Source organism: Magnolia sinica, chromosome 7 (genome assembly GCF_029962835.1).
Source record: "Magnolia sinica isolate HGM2019 chromosome 7, MsV1, whole genome shotgun sequence".
NCBI classification, from domain to species: domain Eukaryota; kingdom Viridiplantae; phylum Streptophyta; class Magnoliopsida; order Magnoliales; family Magnoliaceae; genus Magnolia; species Magnolia sinica.
The window spans coordinates 88,921,578-88,938,487 of record NC_080579.1 but is presented as its reverse complement, the minus strand read 5'-3'; the positions used below and the strand labels follow the sequence as shown (position 1 = coordinate 88,938,487).

The 16,910-nt window shown below is 39.4% G+C and overlaps 1 protein-coding gene and 1 long non-coding RNA gene across 3 annotated transcripts; both read left to right on the top strand.

Moving 5' to 3' along the window:
• The first annotated feature begins 352 nt into the window (after nt 1-352).
• On the top strand, nt 353-15,264 carry LOC131251646 (formate--tetrahydrofolate ligase). Of its 2 annotated transcripts, XM_058252499.1 has the most exons (5): nt 353-650; nt 1,891-2,040; nt 11,723-12,898; nt 14,069-14,215; nt 14,794-15,264. In XM_058252499.1, exons 1-5 carry the CDS (start codon nt 489-491, stop codon nt 15,067-15,069), a joined length of 1,911 nt encoding a protein of 636 aa, XP_058108482.1. In that variant the 5' UTR covers nt 353-488; the 3' UTR covers nt 15,070-15,264. The 2 variants fall into 2 exon arrangements, with proteins under 2 accessions (XP_058108482.1, XP_058108483.1); XM_058252500.1 differs by lacking the exon at nt 11,723-12,898 and having other exon boundaries at nt 355-650.
• LOC131251647 (uncharacterized) lies at nt 2,048-4,066 on the top strand. The gene is made up of 2 exons (XR_009174008.1): nt 2,048-3,019; nt 3,720-4,066. It is a non-coding gene; the product is annotated as an uncharacterized LOC131251647 (long non-coding RNA).
• Nucleotides 15,265-16,910: the final 1,646 nt, after the last annotated feature.

Sequence of the window (16,910 nt, the reverse complement as noted above, 5' to 3'; positions counted from 1 at the left end):
CAACCCTAACGTAACCCAACGTAACCTAAGAACAAACATGTACATGTGTGTGTGTCTATATATATATATATATATAACGCAGTCGATTCAAATGAGTTTATTGAACTAGCTCAACTCGTGTTCAATTCCGAGCAAAATGGTCCGAAAAAAAAGTTTTGTCTGGAGCAGTGGGTTTTTAGGCTATTTTAGGATATCTGTGGTACATTGACCGAAAGCCCCGGTTTTACTAATACAACATGCTGACCCCGACCCCCACAGCATGGGTGTTATTGGCGCTGCGTAAAACAGGTGTCGTACGTACGCGATTCCGGTACATCGCACTTTGATTGTGCAGAGATAAGGAGAGGACATGAGGTCTGCTACTTTTCTTTCCGATAAATTTCGATTTTTTTTCTTTTTCTTTTTTGAAAATTTCAGAAAGGAAGAATCAGAGATTGAAAGATCGAAGAGAATAGATTGTAGAGGAGGAAGATTGAACGAGAAAGGTAATGGCGAGTTCGAAGACTCTGAGGAGATTGGAGGTGGTGTCTCCAGTTCCAGCTGATATAGACATTGCGAACTCAGTGGAGCCATTCCACATCTCGGAGATTGCAAAAGATCTTAATCTCAGCCCCAAACACTACGATCTTTATGGCAAATACAAGGCCAAGGTAATCCAACGATACCCATTTCTCCTCTCTCTTCCTCTCTCTCGATTTGATTAGAGAAGCTTCTTCTTCTTCTTCTTCTTTTTTGAATTTTCTGGTGTTATGGATATTGTTTTCAAGTAATCAAAGAAAACCCATTTCTCATCTCTCTCTCTCTCTCTCTCTCTCTCTCTCTCTCTCTCTCTATTGATTTAGCTAAAAAGAACTGATTTTTTCTTTGGATGGTTTGGTGTTATGGGTGTTTGATTTTATCTAACTCGAGAGAAGCCATTTCATCTCTCTCTTTCTCTATACTTGGCTGAAAGACTAATCATGTTGAAAGTTTTGGTGATATGGGTATTTGATTTATTTAATTAAGGAAAAATCATATGTCATCTCTCTCTCTCTCTCTCGATCTTGTTTGGGCTGAGTTACTTCTTCGATAGTTTGTGAAATGTGCATTGGATTTTATGTAATTAAAGAAACCCATTCCAATCATCTCTCTCTCACTCTATCTCAATTTGGTGTTGAAAGAGCTATCCTTTTAGATAGTTTGTGATATAGGTGCTCTCTCTATCTATCTTTACTTTGGTTAGAAGAGAAACTATATGTTTTTCGATAGTTTGGTAACTTGGGATTCTGGTTGTTGTTTTCGATAGAGGATCTAATGATATTATTATTGTCTTAGTAAATATGCATAAGATCTGAACCCTTGATTTTTTTGGCCCTGTGGTGGATGGTATGTACCATGAAAATCATGCTGGGCAGGCAGCGTAGGCCACTAATTGCCGGACTTTTGACGATTATGAATGGATGGCTAGGAAAAAGACCAATCAATGGTTGACTTTTAATGGGCAAAAGCCTCCACTCAATGGTTATGATCACCTGAACAGTGGGTTTTTTGGCGTATGGAGGAATGGTCCAGAATTCATATGGTGTTATGGTTGCTGCATTGTTGTTGTATTTATCTGTGATATTTTTTTTATTTGGTTTAAAAATAAAAGAATTGTTTTTTGTTATATATATATATTTATGGGTAGTTTGGTCACGTCGGTAGTGGTTTTAAGGTGCTCTTTATTGATTAGAATGTTATTGGTGCTTTTTCTGTGAATTTTAATTTGGTTGGAAGATCTGTATTTTTGTGATAGTTTGGTGATAAGTGTATTGGTTTATAATTGCTTTTATCTTTGATTTGTTGTTTGGTTGGAAGAGCAGTGTTTTTTTTTCCTATTAATAATTTTGTGACATTGGTATTGGTTACTAGGTTCTTCTATCTGTGATCGATGAGCTTAAAGGGTCTGGAGATGGATATTATGTTGTGGTTGGTGGGATTACTCCAACCCCACTTGGAGAAGGGAAGTCTACTACTACTGTTGGTCTCTGTCAAGCCTTGGGTGCTTTTCTCGATAAAAAGGTTCTGTTTATGAATATCTCTATATGGATTTTTGTTTATTCCTGCAGTAATATCATTGTTTTTTTTTTCTTCCCAGTTATAAAAGCATTATTCTTGTTGGAAATGACACACAGTGTACATAGTCACTTGTATTCTCATCTTTTGTAACCAACTGTACTGATCTCTTTGTAGTTGAGCTTTATTATAAATAAGAGGCTAAGGAAGAGGCATGGTTTGAAAAATCATCCAATATGACGCGGTCGGTTTTGGTCCCCAAACGAAACGAGTCACTGAACTGATATGGGACTGAACTGAGTTAAGGGGAGTCATTACCAAGGCGAGTTACACTCCAAACCTGCTACTTAAATCCATATGGCCCCTTTTCTTCCCATTCTCACTTTTCTCCATTTTCCCTTTTCCTACCATGAATAAAAACATGATATCTGAGTGGGATGCAAGGGGAATCTGATCAGCTCCTCCTCCTTCCCTTCTTCATCCTTTCTTGTTCTCCTTGTCCTTCTCTCTTTTCTTCCTTTTCTATTTCTTTTCAGCAAGTTGTAGGTTCCACCTGCAGGCAGCAGTGGGCCCCACAACGCCAATAACCTGATCAGCAGGCTCCATAGGGCCTACCACCCTGACCGGCTAGCCTCAATGTGACCTGCAGGTGTCTTCTTAGATTCGATATAGTTTCCAGTGGTCGGATTTGCTATTGAACTTGTCGTTTTGAGCCTTTTTTTGGCACCTTGTTGTTTTGAGTATATTTTCTGATGACTAGATTTGGCACTGAACTCATCAAACCATTGCTTGTTGTTTGCAGCCTGCCCATTCCATTTGCAAGAGCAAATTTTTGACAGACCAAAATCATCTTGCAAATCTCACCTGTTCATATCCTCCTACCTGACCAGATTGTGTGAAACTTCTATTGGCAGGTTGCTGTTGCTCTGGTGGACCCAAATTTCTCAGTATATCCTAGGTTCATTAATTCATGTCAAAGCTGATGGTATATTTTTCTGGTGGAAATTAATGGTTATTATTTTTTTAATGGTGGACAACACCACAAGAGACGATCAGAAGACATCCTAATCGGCAGTAGTTGTCATGATCCTCATTGTTTAGTGATTGCCAATGTTGAACTTGACAGTAGGGAATTACTTGGAATGGGCCCAATCTTCTAAGCTGTATGCTGGGAGCAAAAAGGAGCCGCCTGAAAATGATCCATCTTACAACGATTGGGGATGTGATTATTTGATAGTGATGTCATGGCCCTTCCATTCCATGCTGTGAATTATTATTTTTGAAAATTGCAAAAGAAATATAGTATACGGTTGCCAGGACATATTCCTAGGTGATGACATGGCTCATGGCTACCATTTTTATTGTGAAATTACAAACATACAACACGGAGAAATGTCTATTGAAGAATATTTGCTTCAATGAAACACAGTGGGAAGAATTGAATCACTGTTTCTATGCACTACAATGCGCTTCTCAAAATTGCTGCTTTCGGGTGGTTGGTTGGAAGAAAAAAGATCCTAACAATTGATAACCTTCGGAAAAGATCAATGATCCTTCTGAACATTTGCCTTCTATGCATGCGTGATGAGGAGATGATCAACCACCTTTTCATACACTGCTCTTTTGCGAGCTCTGTTTCGGCAGTTATTTTGAATCGATTTCAGGTTTTTACGACCTTCCTGCAGACTGGATAACCTCCTCTATGCTTGGCATGGTGCTTGTTTCGGAAAGACAAAGAAGATGCTTTGGAGGTTGTTTGTCTCTTTTGGCAGTTTGGTGGGCAGTTTGGGAGGAAATAAATTCGAGGTGCTTCACTAACGACTTGAAGTCGATGGAGCAAACCTCCCAGAGGGCAAGCCTTCTCGTGATTGATTGAGCTTCCGGTCTTTCAAGTCTTAAGTTAAGGGATGTAATTTTCTTTTTCTTGGGATGTAGCCAAGTTGCCGCCTCTGCCTGCTATCTGTTTTGCTGTTTTCTTTTGTCTCCTTTCATAAAAGTTCGTTACCTTTGCCAAAAAAAATAAAAATAAAAATCCATGAGAGGTCAGCCTTGGCAGAAATTCTAGATTGTGAAAACCAAGTACTTGGGGGAAAGCAATGTGTCAGTTAGAAATGTCTATAACTAGGACCAAGCAGGTTCAGTGAGCCCTAATCGTAGACGTAGGCTGATAAAAAAAATGAAGCTGGCTTACTTCTATATAAAAGCACTATGGGCTTGTTTGGTTGTTGAGGGATTCATTAACTGATTTTTATGTTTCCTAGGAAATGTTAGAGTGGGCAGCATTTATTATTTTTATTATTTTTATTTTTTTGAGAAATGATTAAATTTGATTTGGTTGATACATCGGGTTTCTTGAGCAAACTGTTAAGTCTAAAATTTTGGTTTAAATTCCCCAGGTTTTTCATTTATCATTCGGAAAAGCTGTTTGCGAGAAAAGTGGGGAATAAAATTCATGAGAATGTAAAAATTAACGAAAAAATTGTCAAACATTAAAAAATAAATTAGGAAATTACTAAACCGAGAAATATAGAATCCAACAACCAAACACCTGCTTACTAAATAGGCGAACCTGCCTGATTTTTAGACTCGACTGTGATATTTGGGCCATTCAAAGACCAACTGGCCACCACCAGCCATGGGCACAATCAGCTAATCACAGCACATCAACGGCTGATGTTATGAGGGTTGAGCCCACGGTACATGCACATATGGGGCCACTATATGTTGCCATTAGAACTTCCACTAATGTCTTTTTTGGGTGCATTTCACTGCTTTCAGATTATTTTATTAGACAAGACACTTGAAAAGCCTCCCTAGATGTTGCATATTGCTATTCGTTTTACCTGTGCTTATCGTGTCTACTTTGAATTCATAATATCCTTCCTACTTTTTTTTATTTGCATTAAGTTATGTTTTACTTGCCTCTATCGAGTCCGTATCAAACTCATGGTGGATATGATTCCACTGGGATTTTAGCTCACCAAATCAACAACAATTACACATTTACCGGATAAGAGATGAGCTGGAGATGAAGAATACTTAGACAGCTACATTCATTAGAATTTGTTCTTAGTCTTTTTTGATAGAAATTCTATAGAATTAAGATAATGAGTGATGGGAGGAATTTGTAGTGAAAGAAGATGGAGAATTTATAGTTATAAAGTTTAATTTAAAGTTTAAAGTCAATTGTATCACGGTTGGATGATTTACTTATGGTTTGGATTTGATGAATAATGATTTGAATATTATTATGGTTGTATGAAACTTAGTTCACCTATACTATGAAGAAGAAAAGATTCCAATAATATAAATACCATAAAAAATTCTATCATCATGACCAACTAAGAAGAGTCTATTTAAGATGTTGATTTCTCATGAATATGTGTTCCACCTTCTAGGAAGGAGCCAAACTACATCATTTTTCAACCATTAAATAGAATAAAAGTTCAACCCTCTCAACCGTATATTCCTAGGAGGAAAGGGAGGGAAAAAGTTTCATGATGTGCAAAATGGCTTTTTTAGACCCCTGCCCCCAAAAATGTGCAAAAGGTACTCTCTTTAAGAGTTCTTTTGCATTTTCAGTTCAAAGTTTTCTGGGGAAGTTACTGTCAAAGGTGAATATTGTTAGGTAATTGATTGCGCTAAGAAAGCAGGAGATGACCTATGGGATTTGGTTTTTGTGTTCGATGAAATCAGGGCCCCTGTTTGCAGCCTAAACATTTTGTTTAACCTTTTCAGGAATGAGGCTAATAAGTGTCTCTTTATTGGGAACTTGGTTCACTTGCTTTTGGCTTAATAAAGTTTCTATTATTTTGTCGTTAAAAAAAGTTTGGCCACCAAATACGGTGGGACCATGCATCCACCACAAAAAAAAAGAGAACGAGATTACAATAACCAACCCATTATAGTTTTCGGCAATTTTTTGGGAGGGCATTTAGAACATCTTGCCAATGTGTAAACACCCCACTCAATAGTGTGCTTAGGCTAATTAACCCATTCATCATGGAGAGAGTCTTGCATTGGATCAAGGTGAAAAGTTTGTAGAATTTTGGCTATGCTTAGAAGGCCAAACCCATGCTCAAGCCAAACCTAAGCCCAATCGATCCTCAAGCTCAAGACTAAGTCCGAAACTTTTTAACCCAAAATATAATCCAAAACTTAAGAAATAGGACCTCCAAGTTCATCAGAGTAGGTGTGGGACCTGGATTGACCATAGTTAGAGCCCCCCACCAATTTTTTTGGGAAAATTCCCTGGGCATGGAAAAAAAAAGTTTTTTCATGTTCCAGGGATGTGACCAAAAAAATGGGCCTTGGATGCAAAAGATCTTTTTCGCATACAAGGACCAATGCTGCTCCAATCTAGAGTTCTAATTTCTCGTGTTTCAGAATTCAAATTCGTCAACCCATATGTCCATATTGTAGCCCTTCAAAAGATCTTTCCAATGAGCCTAATTTCAACTCATTCCAATATGCGGGCGTGAAGTTATGATCGAAATAAGAGATAATATGCGAGATCTATTGATAATTGCATAACCGGAGTTTGACCTAACTTGTGAACCCCACTGATAGGTTTCAGAGAAAACCAAGAGAAATCGCCATACATAACAGAACTCCAGATTGGTAAGGTTTGCATCATCCCAAACCCTTAAAGAAAGCAAAAATATATATCAACCAAGGAAGAGAACACTGTACAGGAAGACCCCTATATAGACATAGCCACCAACTAAATTAGGTTCTTTTCTCTGTTGTTGCTAATCAGAAGTAACCTTTTCATCAGCTCCACGTAAAGATTGTATTTCTCCATGATGATCTTCAAGAACGCATTTCTCCATGATGATCTTTAGGAGGGATTTTATGTCCCTTCTGGTTTTTGTCATGAGAGGGAGAGTGGTAAAGTTTGCAAGTTGAAAAAGGCTATTTATGTGCTGAAGAAGTCTCCCATAGCATGGTTTGAAAAATTCAGCATTCCTTATCTCAATTTGGACACCCACAGAGAACACCTGACCACTCAGTGTTTACTAAAGGAATAATGGCACTATTACTGCATAATCGTTTGTGTTGACGGCATAGTGTTGACAAGGAACAATGATGAGTAGATTCTAAATGTCAAATCATATATGAGAAACATGCTTAACATAGAGGTTCTTGTACCCTTGATATATTTTCTTGGATTGAAGTTATAAGATCTAAGCAAGGGATGCTGTTTAAAATAAGATCTAAACAAGGGATATTCATGTCTCAAAGGAAGTACATTCTTGATCTCCTTACTGATTCAAGCATGCTAGGTGCAAGACCTGCAGAATCCCTTGTACTGTACTTGCTCGATCAGGTGCAGAAGCTGAGTACTGGGCAATGGCAAATACAAGTTATGGGCTCATATTGCTAAAGTTTCTTCTCCTTGAAATGGGTGTTGATGCCTAGGACTTCAATTCCCCTTCATTGCGACAATCAAGATGCCGTACACATTGCAAACTAGTAGGTCTTTCATGAGTGGGCCAAACATGTTGAACTAGGTTGGTTTGAGAAAAAGTAATAGACAAATTGTTGACTACGCCATTCGTCTGACAGAGAATCAATTGGAAGACATCTTCATGAAGGTTTCTAGTTGGCATGGAATTAGAAATATCTTGGGCAAGCTGGGTATCTGTAATATTTGTGCTCCAGCTTGAGGGAGATTATTGGAAGTGACACATTGTGTATGGTGTCTTTAATTCTTTGTTCTTGTCTCTTGTCTTCTAATCTTTTGTTGCCAATTATGCTCATCTCTTTGTAGTCGAGTTTTATTGTAAGTAAGAGGCTAAGAGAGGGGAGCTCTTCAACTTTCCCCTTTTTCTTCCATTCGCACCTTTTTCCCCTTTTCCTACCATGAATGAATAAAAACATTTTTCTAATGGCACCTTCTATTGAAACCTTTCTTAGAAGGATTTGACGTTATTGTTGTTTTGGCATTCTCGTTTTGGGTAGCCAGGTCTTTGGTTAATCATGATTCATTTGTGGTAGAAGAGTTTGTATATTTCTTCCTGTTTCTGATATATCTTAGAGGTCTGCTAGCCGTATAAGAAACACTCTCCACATGCACCTTTACACACATCATGGGTGTCAACCTGGCATATGTGTGACATTTGAGTAGGTGCACAACCTGGCATTCTCGTTTTGGGTAGCTAGTCCTTTGGTTACTCATGATGCATTTTTGGTAGAAGAGTTGTATATTTCTTTATGTTTCTGATATATCTCATAGTTCTGCTAGCTACATAAGAAACACTCTGCACATGCACCTTTACACAGATCAAAGGTGTCAACCTGGCATATGTGGGACATCTGAGCAGGTACACAATGTGGCCCGCTCCATGAAGCTGACTTAAAAATGGGCTGGTCTATTCATCAGTTGGCTACACGTGTATATTGAGTGTTGACCATGCGCACGTTTCTTTTAACTGACTGGTCTTTTCATATAGGGGTGATCCCCTGACAAGCACAATGGGATGCTTTTGCATATGGTCATCTTTATGGTGGGAGACACCTTACAAGCTACTTAGATGTTAGAAAGACATGCCAGGTTGGCATGTGTGTTGCTTTTAAGGTTGTGTGAGGCAAGTAAGTTTCATCTTACAGACCTTTGGTCGAATTTCAGACTCTTTTGAGAAATTTTAATATGAAAATAATGCATACTCTTTGGCGCTTCACTAAGCTTTGAAGTGCTCTTGGTACATGGGTAAGGTGATCAAGGCCATTGATTAGGTGGGGCGGGTAGGCAATGCCACAAAAGAAAAGTGGTTGGACTATGGTAGCCATCTAAAATCAGTGGTCTGCAGATGAACATCAACACAAAGTTGATCAAAATATGACCAATGGTCTGAATTCGGCACCTAAAATTTTCAATAGTAATCACCTAGGATTATCTCACTGTATTTTTCAGGCTTGTGGCCTATCCACAAACTGGCCCATGAGAATGAATTTTCTCATCTTATGTTTACCTCATGCATGGTATGGTGATAACCGTGTTCATGCATGCATTATAATAACATTGGTTTTAACTTCAGCATATGGTCTTCTGTAATGAAGGAAACCTGCTATTCATTAGCTATGCTGTTATTTTGTTGTTTGTTATCTTGTTTGTGTCCCTGATTTGGTTGTCTTATCTTGATTTCAACTGGCCCGGGACACCAGTAGCTTTATGTAAATGGTTTATTTTGATTGACAAAAAAAAAAAAAAAAAAAACCGGTGAATTTTGAATGAATTGAACTATTGGAGAGGGCTGTTCATGGCGTGATCTGAATTTTGAATTTCAAATTTCATAAGTTAGCATAAAACAGTCATTCTATAATTAATGCTGATCGTGGTCCTTGAAAGTGGTTCTCGATTATTCTCTTGCAAACACATTAATGTTTGTGGAGGTCGAGTTTCCTATTCAATATGAATAAGGAACTTCCCTTTTTGGTACCTAATTTATTCGTGTGGGGCCTGTTGTTGCTTTATCTAAGCCACTGATCTGGTGTCACCAATCAAGGATGAACCGTGCTAAAAAAAAAATCCTCCCAAACTGGGAGATACTAACCATCAATTTTTTGCCTTTTCTCCATTGAATGTGGACTATTGGTGCATTTTTTCTTATCCATGTATTTGTATACCAACAATGGAAAGGTAAGAGTTGATCAAATGAATTAGATTTTTGTGGGATGGTTCATCCATGATGGGTATCATCAGATCAATGGATTGGATAAACTAGACATGGACCCCACGTGTACAGATTAGGTACCAAACAGGGAACTTCTGTATTTGTATCAAAAAGGAAACTCAGCTTCGTTGTTTTTGATATAAAATCTGGTTGTCTATTGTGAAGATTCCTTAAAATGTGTATTTTTGGTCTGTTTTCCAATCTCCAAATCGGTAAACCAATTTGAAAGTTCTGCAAGGGCAGGATTAGTGCTCTAAGTTTGAGTTCAAGAAAAACGGTTGAGTTTATCATCCTTAGCTAATGATGCAAAAACAAGAAGTCGAGAACAGACACTCTCTAATGTGGGCCAATGCCATGGTTTTAAATATCAGCCTAAACCAAGTCGACTCAGTTTCAGCCGAGAACAAAGCAAGTCTCCCCCTCCTCAACAAGTATGTGTGATGGAGTCAGAACAAATGGCAACGGTTTCCATTTTTGTGCAAATTGCACTCTAGATCCGTTTTATAAACCATTTTTTATTGTTAACCTAGGGTAAAGCTGAATGAATCGTAAGTTGTAACGGTTTCCATTTCTGTTCAAGTTGCACTCCGGAACTTATATTTAAACCATTTTTTGTGGTATGCTATGACAAGTTCTTTACTCGATAGCATGCAAGCCAGACACAACTGACACACAAAGATGTGTACCTATTTGAAGAATTGAGTGCACTAGGTCCATGGTAAATATAAAACTGTGTAGCAGGGATGTGGTTCATGGTACACCACAGTTTTGGAGAACTTGGCAAACAGTATCATAGTTGGGCTTTGCGTAGATGGCAATGTAAGATTGGTTCTTATTGCAGAACTGACACTACAAATTACTCTTTTTTTTGGTGATCGGGAATAAAATTTTATTGGAAGTCCGAAAAGAGTAGAGTTGGAACAAGATCCATAAAGGTATTTGTGTAAAAAAAATTCTTTTAAGAAATTACCATCGTATTGTTAATGATAATATAAATTTAAACTTAAACCTTGTTATTTGCCTACCGAGGGGAATTGTACCTGTGGCTCAATCCATGCAATGCCGCTGATTGATGTATTAACTTATGATGGCAACTTTTTTCTTTTTGTGATGTAAGATGTGATTGAACCAGCAACTTCATGGTTGTGACACGGACTGCCATCCAATTGGGCTATGCGCTCAACCCAATTGCTTTATGATTGTAACTTGAATGTCATTCTAATTGTAATCAACCCAATCTTTTCTATTACTTCTTTAAAATGCCTTGACTCCATGGGTGATGAGTATTTGAATTCATAAATCCTGAGCTTAATCACAAAATCCTTATCTTCAAGCCATTAGATTTTATCAAGACTAGAGGTATGGCACGTCAACACACGTGGAGAGAAAAAACGAAGAGAGAGACTGAGGGAAAGGGTGTGGCTACACTCATGTGGGCTATGCGCAGAGAGAGAAGAGGGGTTTCGACTGTGGGTGACCCATGCTCGCTTTTCCTGGTGCTGTGACTCACTTGAGCTTTAGATCTGCCTAGCTTTTGAACTGACATCCTAACATGAGCCTGCACAACAGATATACGGTGGGGATGTTGCAGATTCATCACAGTGGGCCCCACAAAGCCTTTGTGGCACAGGCTTCCTAATGCTACATTTTCCGTGTGGGCTACACATAGAGAAGAGAAGAAGTGGCTACTCTCAAGGAGTTGAAAGGACAAAAATGCCCTCAGGTTGAAGGGCTACACTGTTGAAAAAACGAAGGCTTTTCCCTCCCCATGACTAATTATGGGGCAAAAATGTCTATAAGCTACTCGTGTTATATATAGTGTAGATTAAGTATAGCTTAAAGGTTCAAATGACTCCACAAAAGCTAGAACTACTGAAAAGTCTTTTATGCAATTTTTTTGCTCATTGACTGGTTATATAGCTATAGTTTGTCTTAGAAAAATATTCGATGTTGATTTCCTTGGGTTTAATATCTAATTGTTGTGCATCTGACCATCTGATACAAATGATCAGGTTGTCACCTGCCTTCGCCAACCTTCTCAAGGACCGACATTTGGAATCAAAGGAGGCGCCGCGGGTGGTGGTTACAGTCAAGTGATCCCAATGGACGAATTCAATCTCCATCTAACAGGCGATATCCATGCAATCACAGCCGCAAACAACCTTTTGGCTGCTGCCATTGATACACGGATTTTCCATGAGGCGTCCCAATCAGACAAGGCTCTCTTCAACAGACTGTGCCCACCCAACAAAGAAGGCAAGCGGAGCTTTGCCAATGTCATGCTCAGACGCCTCAAGAAACTTGGGATCTCGAAAACCAACCCTGACGAACTAGCACCCGAAGAAGTAAAGAAGTTTGCCAGGCTGGATATCAACCCAGATTCCATTACATGGAGAAGAGTAATGGATGTCAACGACCGTTTCCTGAGGAAAATTACGGTTGGGCAAGGTCCCGAAGAAAAAGGCATGGTAAGAGAGACGGGATTTGACATATCGGTTGCTAGTGAGATCATGGCAGTTTTAGCCCTTACGACTTCTCTTCCAGACATGAGAGAGCGGCTTGGCAAAATGGTGATAGGAAATAGCAGGGCTGGTGACCCGGTAACGGCAGATGATCTTGGCATTGGAGGTGCTCTAACTGTCCTTATGAAAGATGCCATTAACCCCACTCTGATGCAGACTCTTGAGGGAACTCCCGTCCTTGTTCATGCAGGTCCATTTGCTAATATCGCTCATGGGAATTCTTCCATCGTGGCCGATAAGATCGCGCTGAAGCTAGTGGGACCCGGTGGGTTTGTTGTCACAGAAGCAGGTTTTGGTGCTGATATTGGCACGGAGAAGTTCATGAATATAAAATGCAGATATAGTGGTTTAACGCCGCAATGCGCTGTTATTGTGGCGACGATAAGAGCTTTGAAAATGCATGGGGGAGGGCCCGAGGTGGTTGCTGGAAAGCCTCTGGACCACGCATACTTATCTGAAAACGTTGCGCTTGTGGAAGCCGGCTGTGTGAATTTGGCCAAGCATATTTCTAATACAAAGGTTTATGGAGTGAACGTTGTAGTAGCGGTGAATATGTTCTCAACTGATTCCGAGGCTGAGCTGAATGCGGTGAGAAATGCAGCATTGGCTGCTGGTGCTTTCGATGCAGTCGTCTGTACTCTTCATGCACATGGAGGAAAGGGCGCAGTAAGTAAAATTTCCCCAATTCATAACACATTAACATAGTTCACTATATGTGCACTCCCTCTTGACAATGACAGCCAAATCCATGATTGCAGTTGCATTCATTTCATTTAAAGTTGGATTTAACTGTCATAATTTCAATTGGATGGGTAGTTCCTCTCTACGGATGAAATTCTACTGCCCCTCTGTGGTCATTTCCTCTTTATCAAATTGAATTATTGCAATTCAGATCAATTGAGCATTTAATCATGTGATAGTTTGTCATTTTGAGCCTCATTATCGGCATGCAAATTAGGACAACATCGTATATACTTCTTTAATTGTTTCATTGTTATTATTTTAGACACAAGTACTTCTTTATATGCTTGTCAGCATAGGTAATTTCCTTTGTTACCTTTGTACATATTAAGGAGGTCAATGGGCTAGGCTGGGGTCGGCCCTAAGCCAGCCCTAGTCCCCTAAGCCTTGGCTCTGGCCCTACCTAGCCAGGCCGGCCCTGTGAGGAAAAAATTTAAATGATTAAAGGTTTGAAGTGCTCCAATCTAAGATTTTTTAAGGTATCTTCCATCTAGGATGAGTCCCATCATATAAGCAGTTTGGATCACATGGATTCCTGACTTGTCCGATTAATACCTGACTTGTCTAAACCGACCCAGGCTTGGTCAGGAGTCAGGACCAGTATGGTTGGTACCACGAGAACCTCTGATTCAGCCCCAACTCAGGCATGTTGGGCTGATTTATCCCCGACTCAGGTCAGTCTCTACTCCAGTCGAACCTGAAGGAGTTGGGAAGAGTCCCTGAGTAAAAAAACCATACTACACATGTATGGTGTATGTCAACCAGTCACAAGTGTCTTCTAAATAACCCATACTTTTCGTGTAATGGTGGCCCGCTTAATGCTTGGACCGGGTCCGGCCCTTGGGCCAAGTTTAGGGTCCCAAGCCCTGGCCATACAGGGTTTGGCTGCCTGGCCCATTCTGACCCCTAATGTATACTGACGCTAATAGTATACATCTTTTAATATTAACACAACCATATAGACATTCAACATGTCAGGCCCTTTGGTCCAGCTCTTTGTTTGTAACCCTTATGCATGAATTTATATCAAAGGTAAATGATGAGCAATACTCGAGATGGATTCTTTTTTACTGTAGTCTTTGTGATAATCTCCAGGTCGATCTTGGTATTGCAGTTCAGAAAGCATGTGAGAATCAGACACAGCCAATGAAATTTTTATATCCTTTAGACATCAGCATCAAAGAGAAGATTGAAGCAATCGCAAAGTCCTATGGTGCTAGTGGTGTCGAGTACTCAGAACAGGTAATGCTTACTCCCAAAAATGCTTTTGTCGACTTGGGTACATTTTGTAGTACCGTCTTCTAGGATATTGTTGGAAGGATTGGATTGTGTACTTAGTAAAGTGACTGAGTCGAGTCGTTTGTGACTCAATCTTAAATTGGGAAAGTCAGCGGGGCAACCTGATCTTCTTATAACCTCAAGCCTACATTTGGATTAGTTAAATCACGATTCGGAGAATCGAGTTTGGTGGGACCCACATCCACCACATCAGAGCTTTCTTGATGCAAGATCTCCCTTTTGGAGTTCTTGAATTTCATGATTTTGTGGTGACAAGTGGATCTGATATGGTATCATGGGTCCTGCCAAGTCTCAATTAGATCGAAATCTTAATTTGGTTACATCATGTGCCCAAACGCCACCTAAAGATATTGATCGGGTATCTGACCAAGTTTCAAGTCATTCAGACTTGTCCCTTACCGAGTCAGACTCAGTTTTTGAGTTTTATACATTGTTCTTAACCAAGGGTTCTCTTCTTTACTTATGTTCTTTGATTTCGCAATATTGCTGATTCTGCTGGCTTGGATTTTACTTCATTGAAGGCTGAGAAGCAGATCGAGATGTACAGCAAACAAGGTTTTTCCGGCCTACCCATCTGCATGGCGAAAACTCAGTATTCATTTTCGCATGTTCCATCTCAAAAGGGAGCACCCGCTGGATTTGTCTTGCCAATTAGAGATGTCAGGGCCAGTATTGGAGCTGGATTCATATACCCGCTTGTTGGGACGATGAGTACAATGCCCGGTCTCCCGACACGGCCTTGCTTCTATGACATCGACATTGACACTGCCACTGGAAGAGTTCTTGGTCTTTCTTGATTTTTGTAGCTGTTCCTGGTCTCTGCTCTCTTCAGTTTTTAAAGGTCCTTTGTGTGAAGAACTGCATGAGAAGGCTAATAAGAGCTCGCCCCTTGCCATGCGTTTGGGCATCTTTGTTATGTATGCTTGCAATAAAAGAATTTCTGAAAAATAAAATTGTATTTAGTGGGCCATCTTCGGTAAAGTCGCTTTGCATGATTCGCGTTTTGCTTCTTTTTGTAGCGGAATTGAATGGGAAACTTATTCAAGGCTGCGTTTGGATGCACCATTGAATTGAATTACAGTATGAATGACCAAATTGTAATTTCCTTGGTTAGTAATTCATGATGGGGAAGTGGCCCATTACAAACCTTTCAAGCCCCCAACTTGATAGTCACATAATTGTGAATTTGAAAATCATTCCATTGGTGTGAACTAAAGTGATTTATATCAAAGTAATTATTGCAATTCAATTAAATGGTGTATCCAAACACAGCTTAAATTAGATCACTAGTTTGCTGATTGGGTCTTTTTTATTTGGTGTATATATGATCATCCACTGTCCATTTCAGAGAATGTGTGAAGGATGTAAGCATTCGGCTCTGAATTTCAAAGCCAATGAGGTGACTAAGAGAACATATCTAGATACAGGCCATGTTTAATACCATATCATTAAGGGCCCGTTTGGATACCACCAAATAAGTTACTTTTTGTACTTGCAGCAGTAGATAAGTAACTTATTTCAGATAAGTAAGTTTGGTTTATGATTAGTTATAGGTAACTTTTTTTTACTTGAAAAGTACTTAATCACTTCAGTTAATTTTTTTAAAACTTTCTACTTTTCATAAATTGCGGAAGAGAGGCAAAAGAGAGGAGAAGCTGGTAAGTATGTTGTTTACCAAACATACTTGTGTTCTTAATAAGTAGAAACTAAGATAAGTTACTTGTGGCATAAGTAAATCTTAAGCAACTTACGATCCAAACGGGCCTAAATATAATGAGTTTTCAACTAGTGAGTTAGCCATGGGTATGTTTGGATGCACTATTGAATTGAATTGTGATTTTTAGTCCAATACCTATCATCCCTGTTGAGGATCTTGGCTCCAAATTTCTGTCATGGCAAGATGGTTGGAAAGTCCAATTGAGCAGTTTGGGTTGTTCATTTGTGTTTATTTGTTATTTCTTTCATGGGCTAACTTATAAAAATACACTGATTAGGTGGTCAAATCTGACCATCGGTTTTCGGATATATGGATGGGATGGTTATGATTGCCTGTTATAGTGATTCTTTAGACCCATAAATGGCCCATGATGGGTCCAAACAAACAGATGTGTATAAATTTCTGACTGGACCATTTTTAGTTAAATTATTTTAAGTGGCCATTTCATGGTTGTTGATCAGATGGTTATAGTAGTTTAGTCATTGTGATTTTTTAGAGGTTGTCTGTGAAATGGTATGGCCCCCCTAATGAACAGTCCAGATTGATTAATTGGATTGGTGAAGTGTCCCATTGCAGCAATGCAATTCGGAACATAAGCGATCTTTTTGAATGTTATATGCAATTTTCCTATTTCACAGGTGGGGCCTGCCTCGCACGGGCCACTCACCTTGGGTGTGCCCCTGCATCCCACAAGCAACCCCACTCGAGTCTGGCGTGAAAATGCCCCTGCAGTACACACCCTCCACATCATATTCGCTAATGAGGGCAAAAGGGGTCGGTAATTGTGATTAAGTGGCAGAAATAGACGCATTTCTGGCTGGCTATGTGGGATCTCCTGACCATTACAACAGGTTTTCATTGGGATGGACGCGTATGATGATCGATAATGAGGTCCATTATCCATTTTGGGCTGTTCATTTC

Bases quoted from the DNA above. Each gene is read 5' to 3' on its own strand.
- LOC131251646 (XM_058252499.1), top strand. From the start codon at position 489: ATGGCGAGTTCGAAGACTCTGAGGAGATTGGAGGTGGTGTCTCCAGTT. The intron at 2,041-11,722 runs GTTCTGTTTATG...ACAAATGATCAG, and splicing joins GTGCTTTTCTCGATAAAAAG to GTTGTCACCTGCCTTCGCCA. The intron at 14,216-14,793 runs GTAATGCTTACT...ACTTCATTGAAG, and splicing joins GTGTCGAGTACTCAGAACAG to GCTGAGAAGCAGATCGAGAT.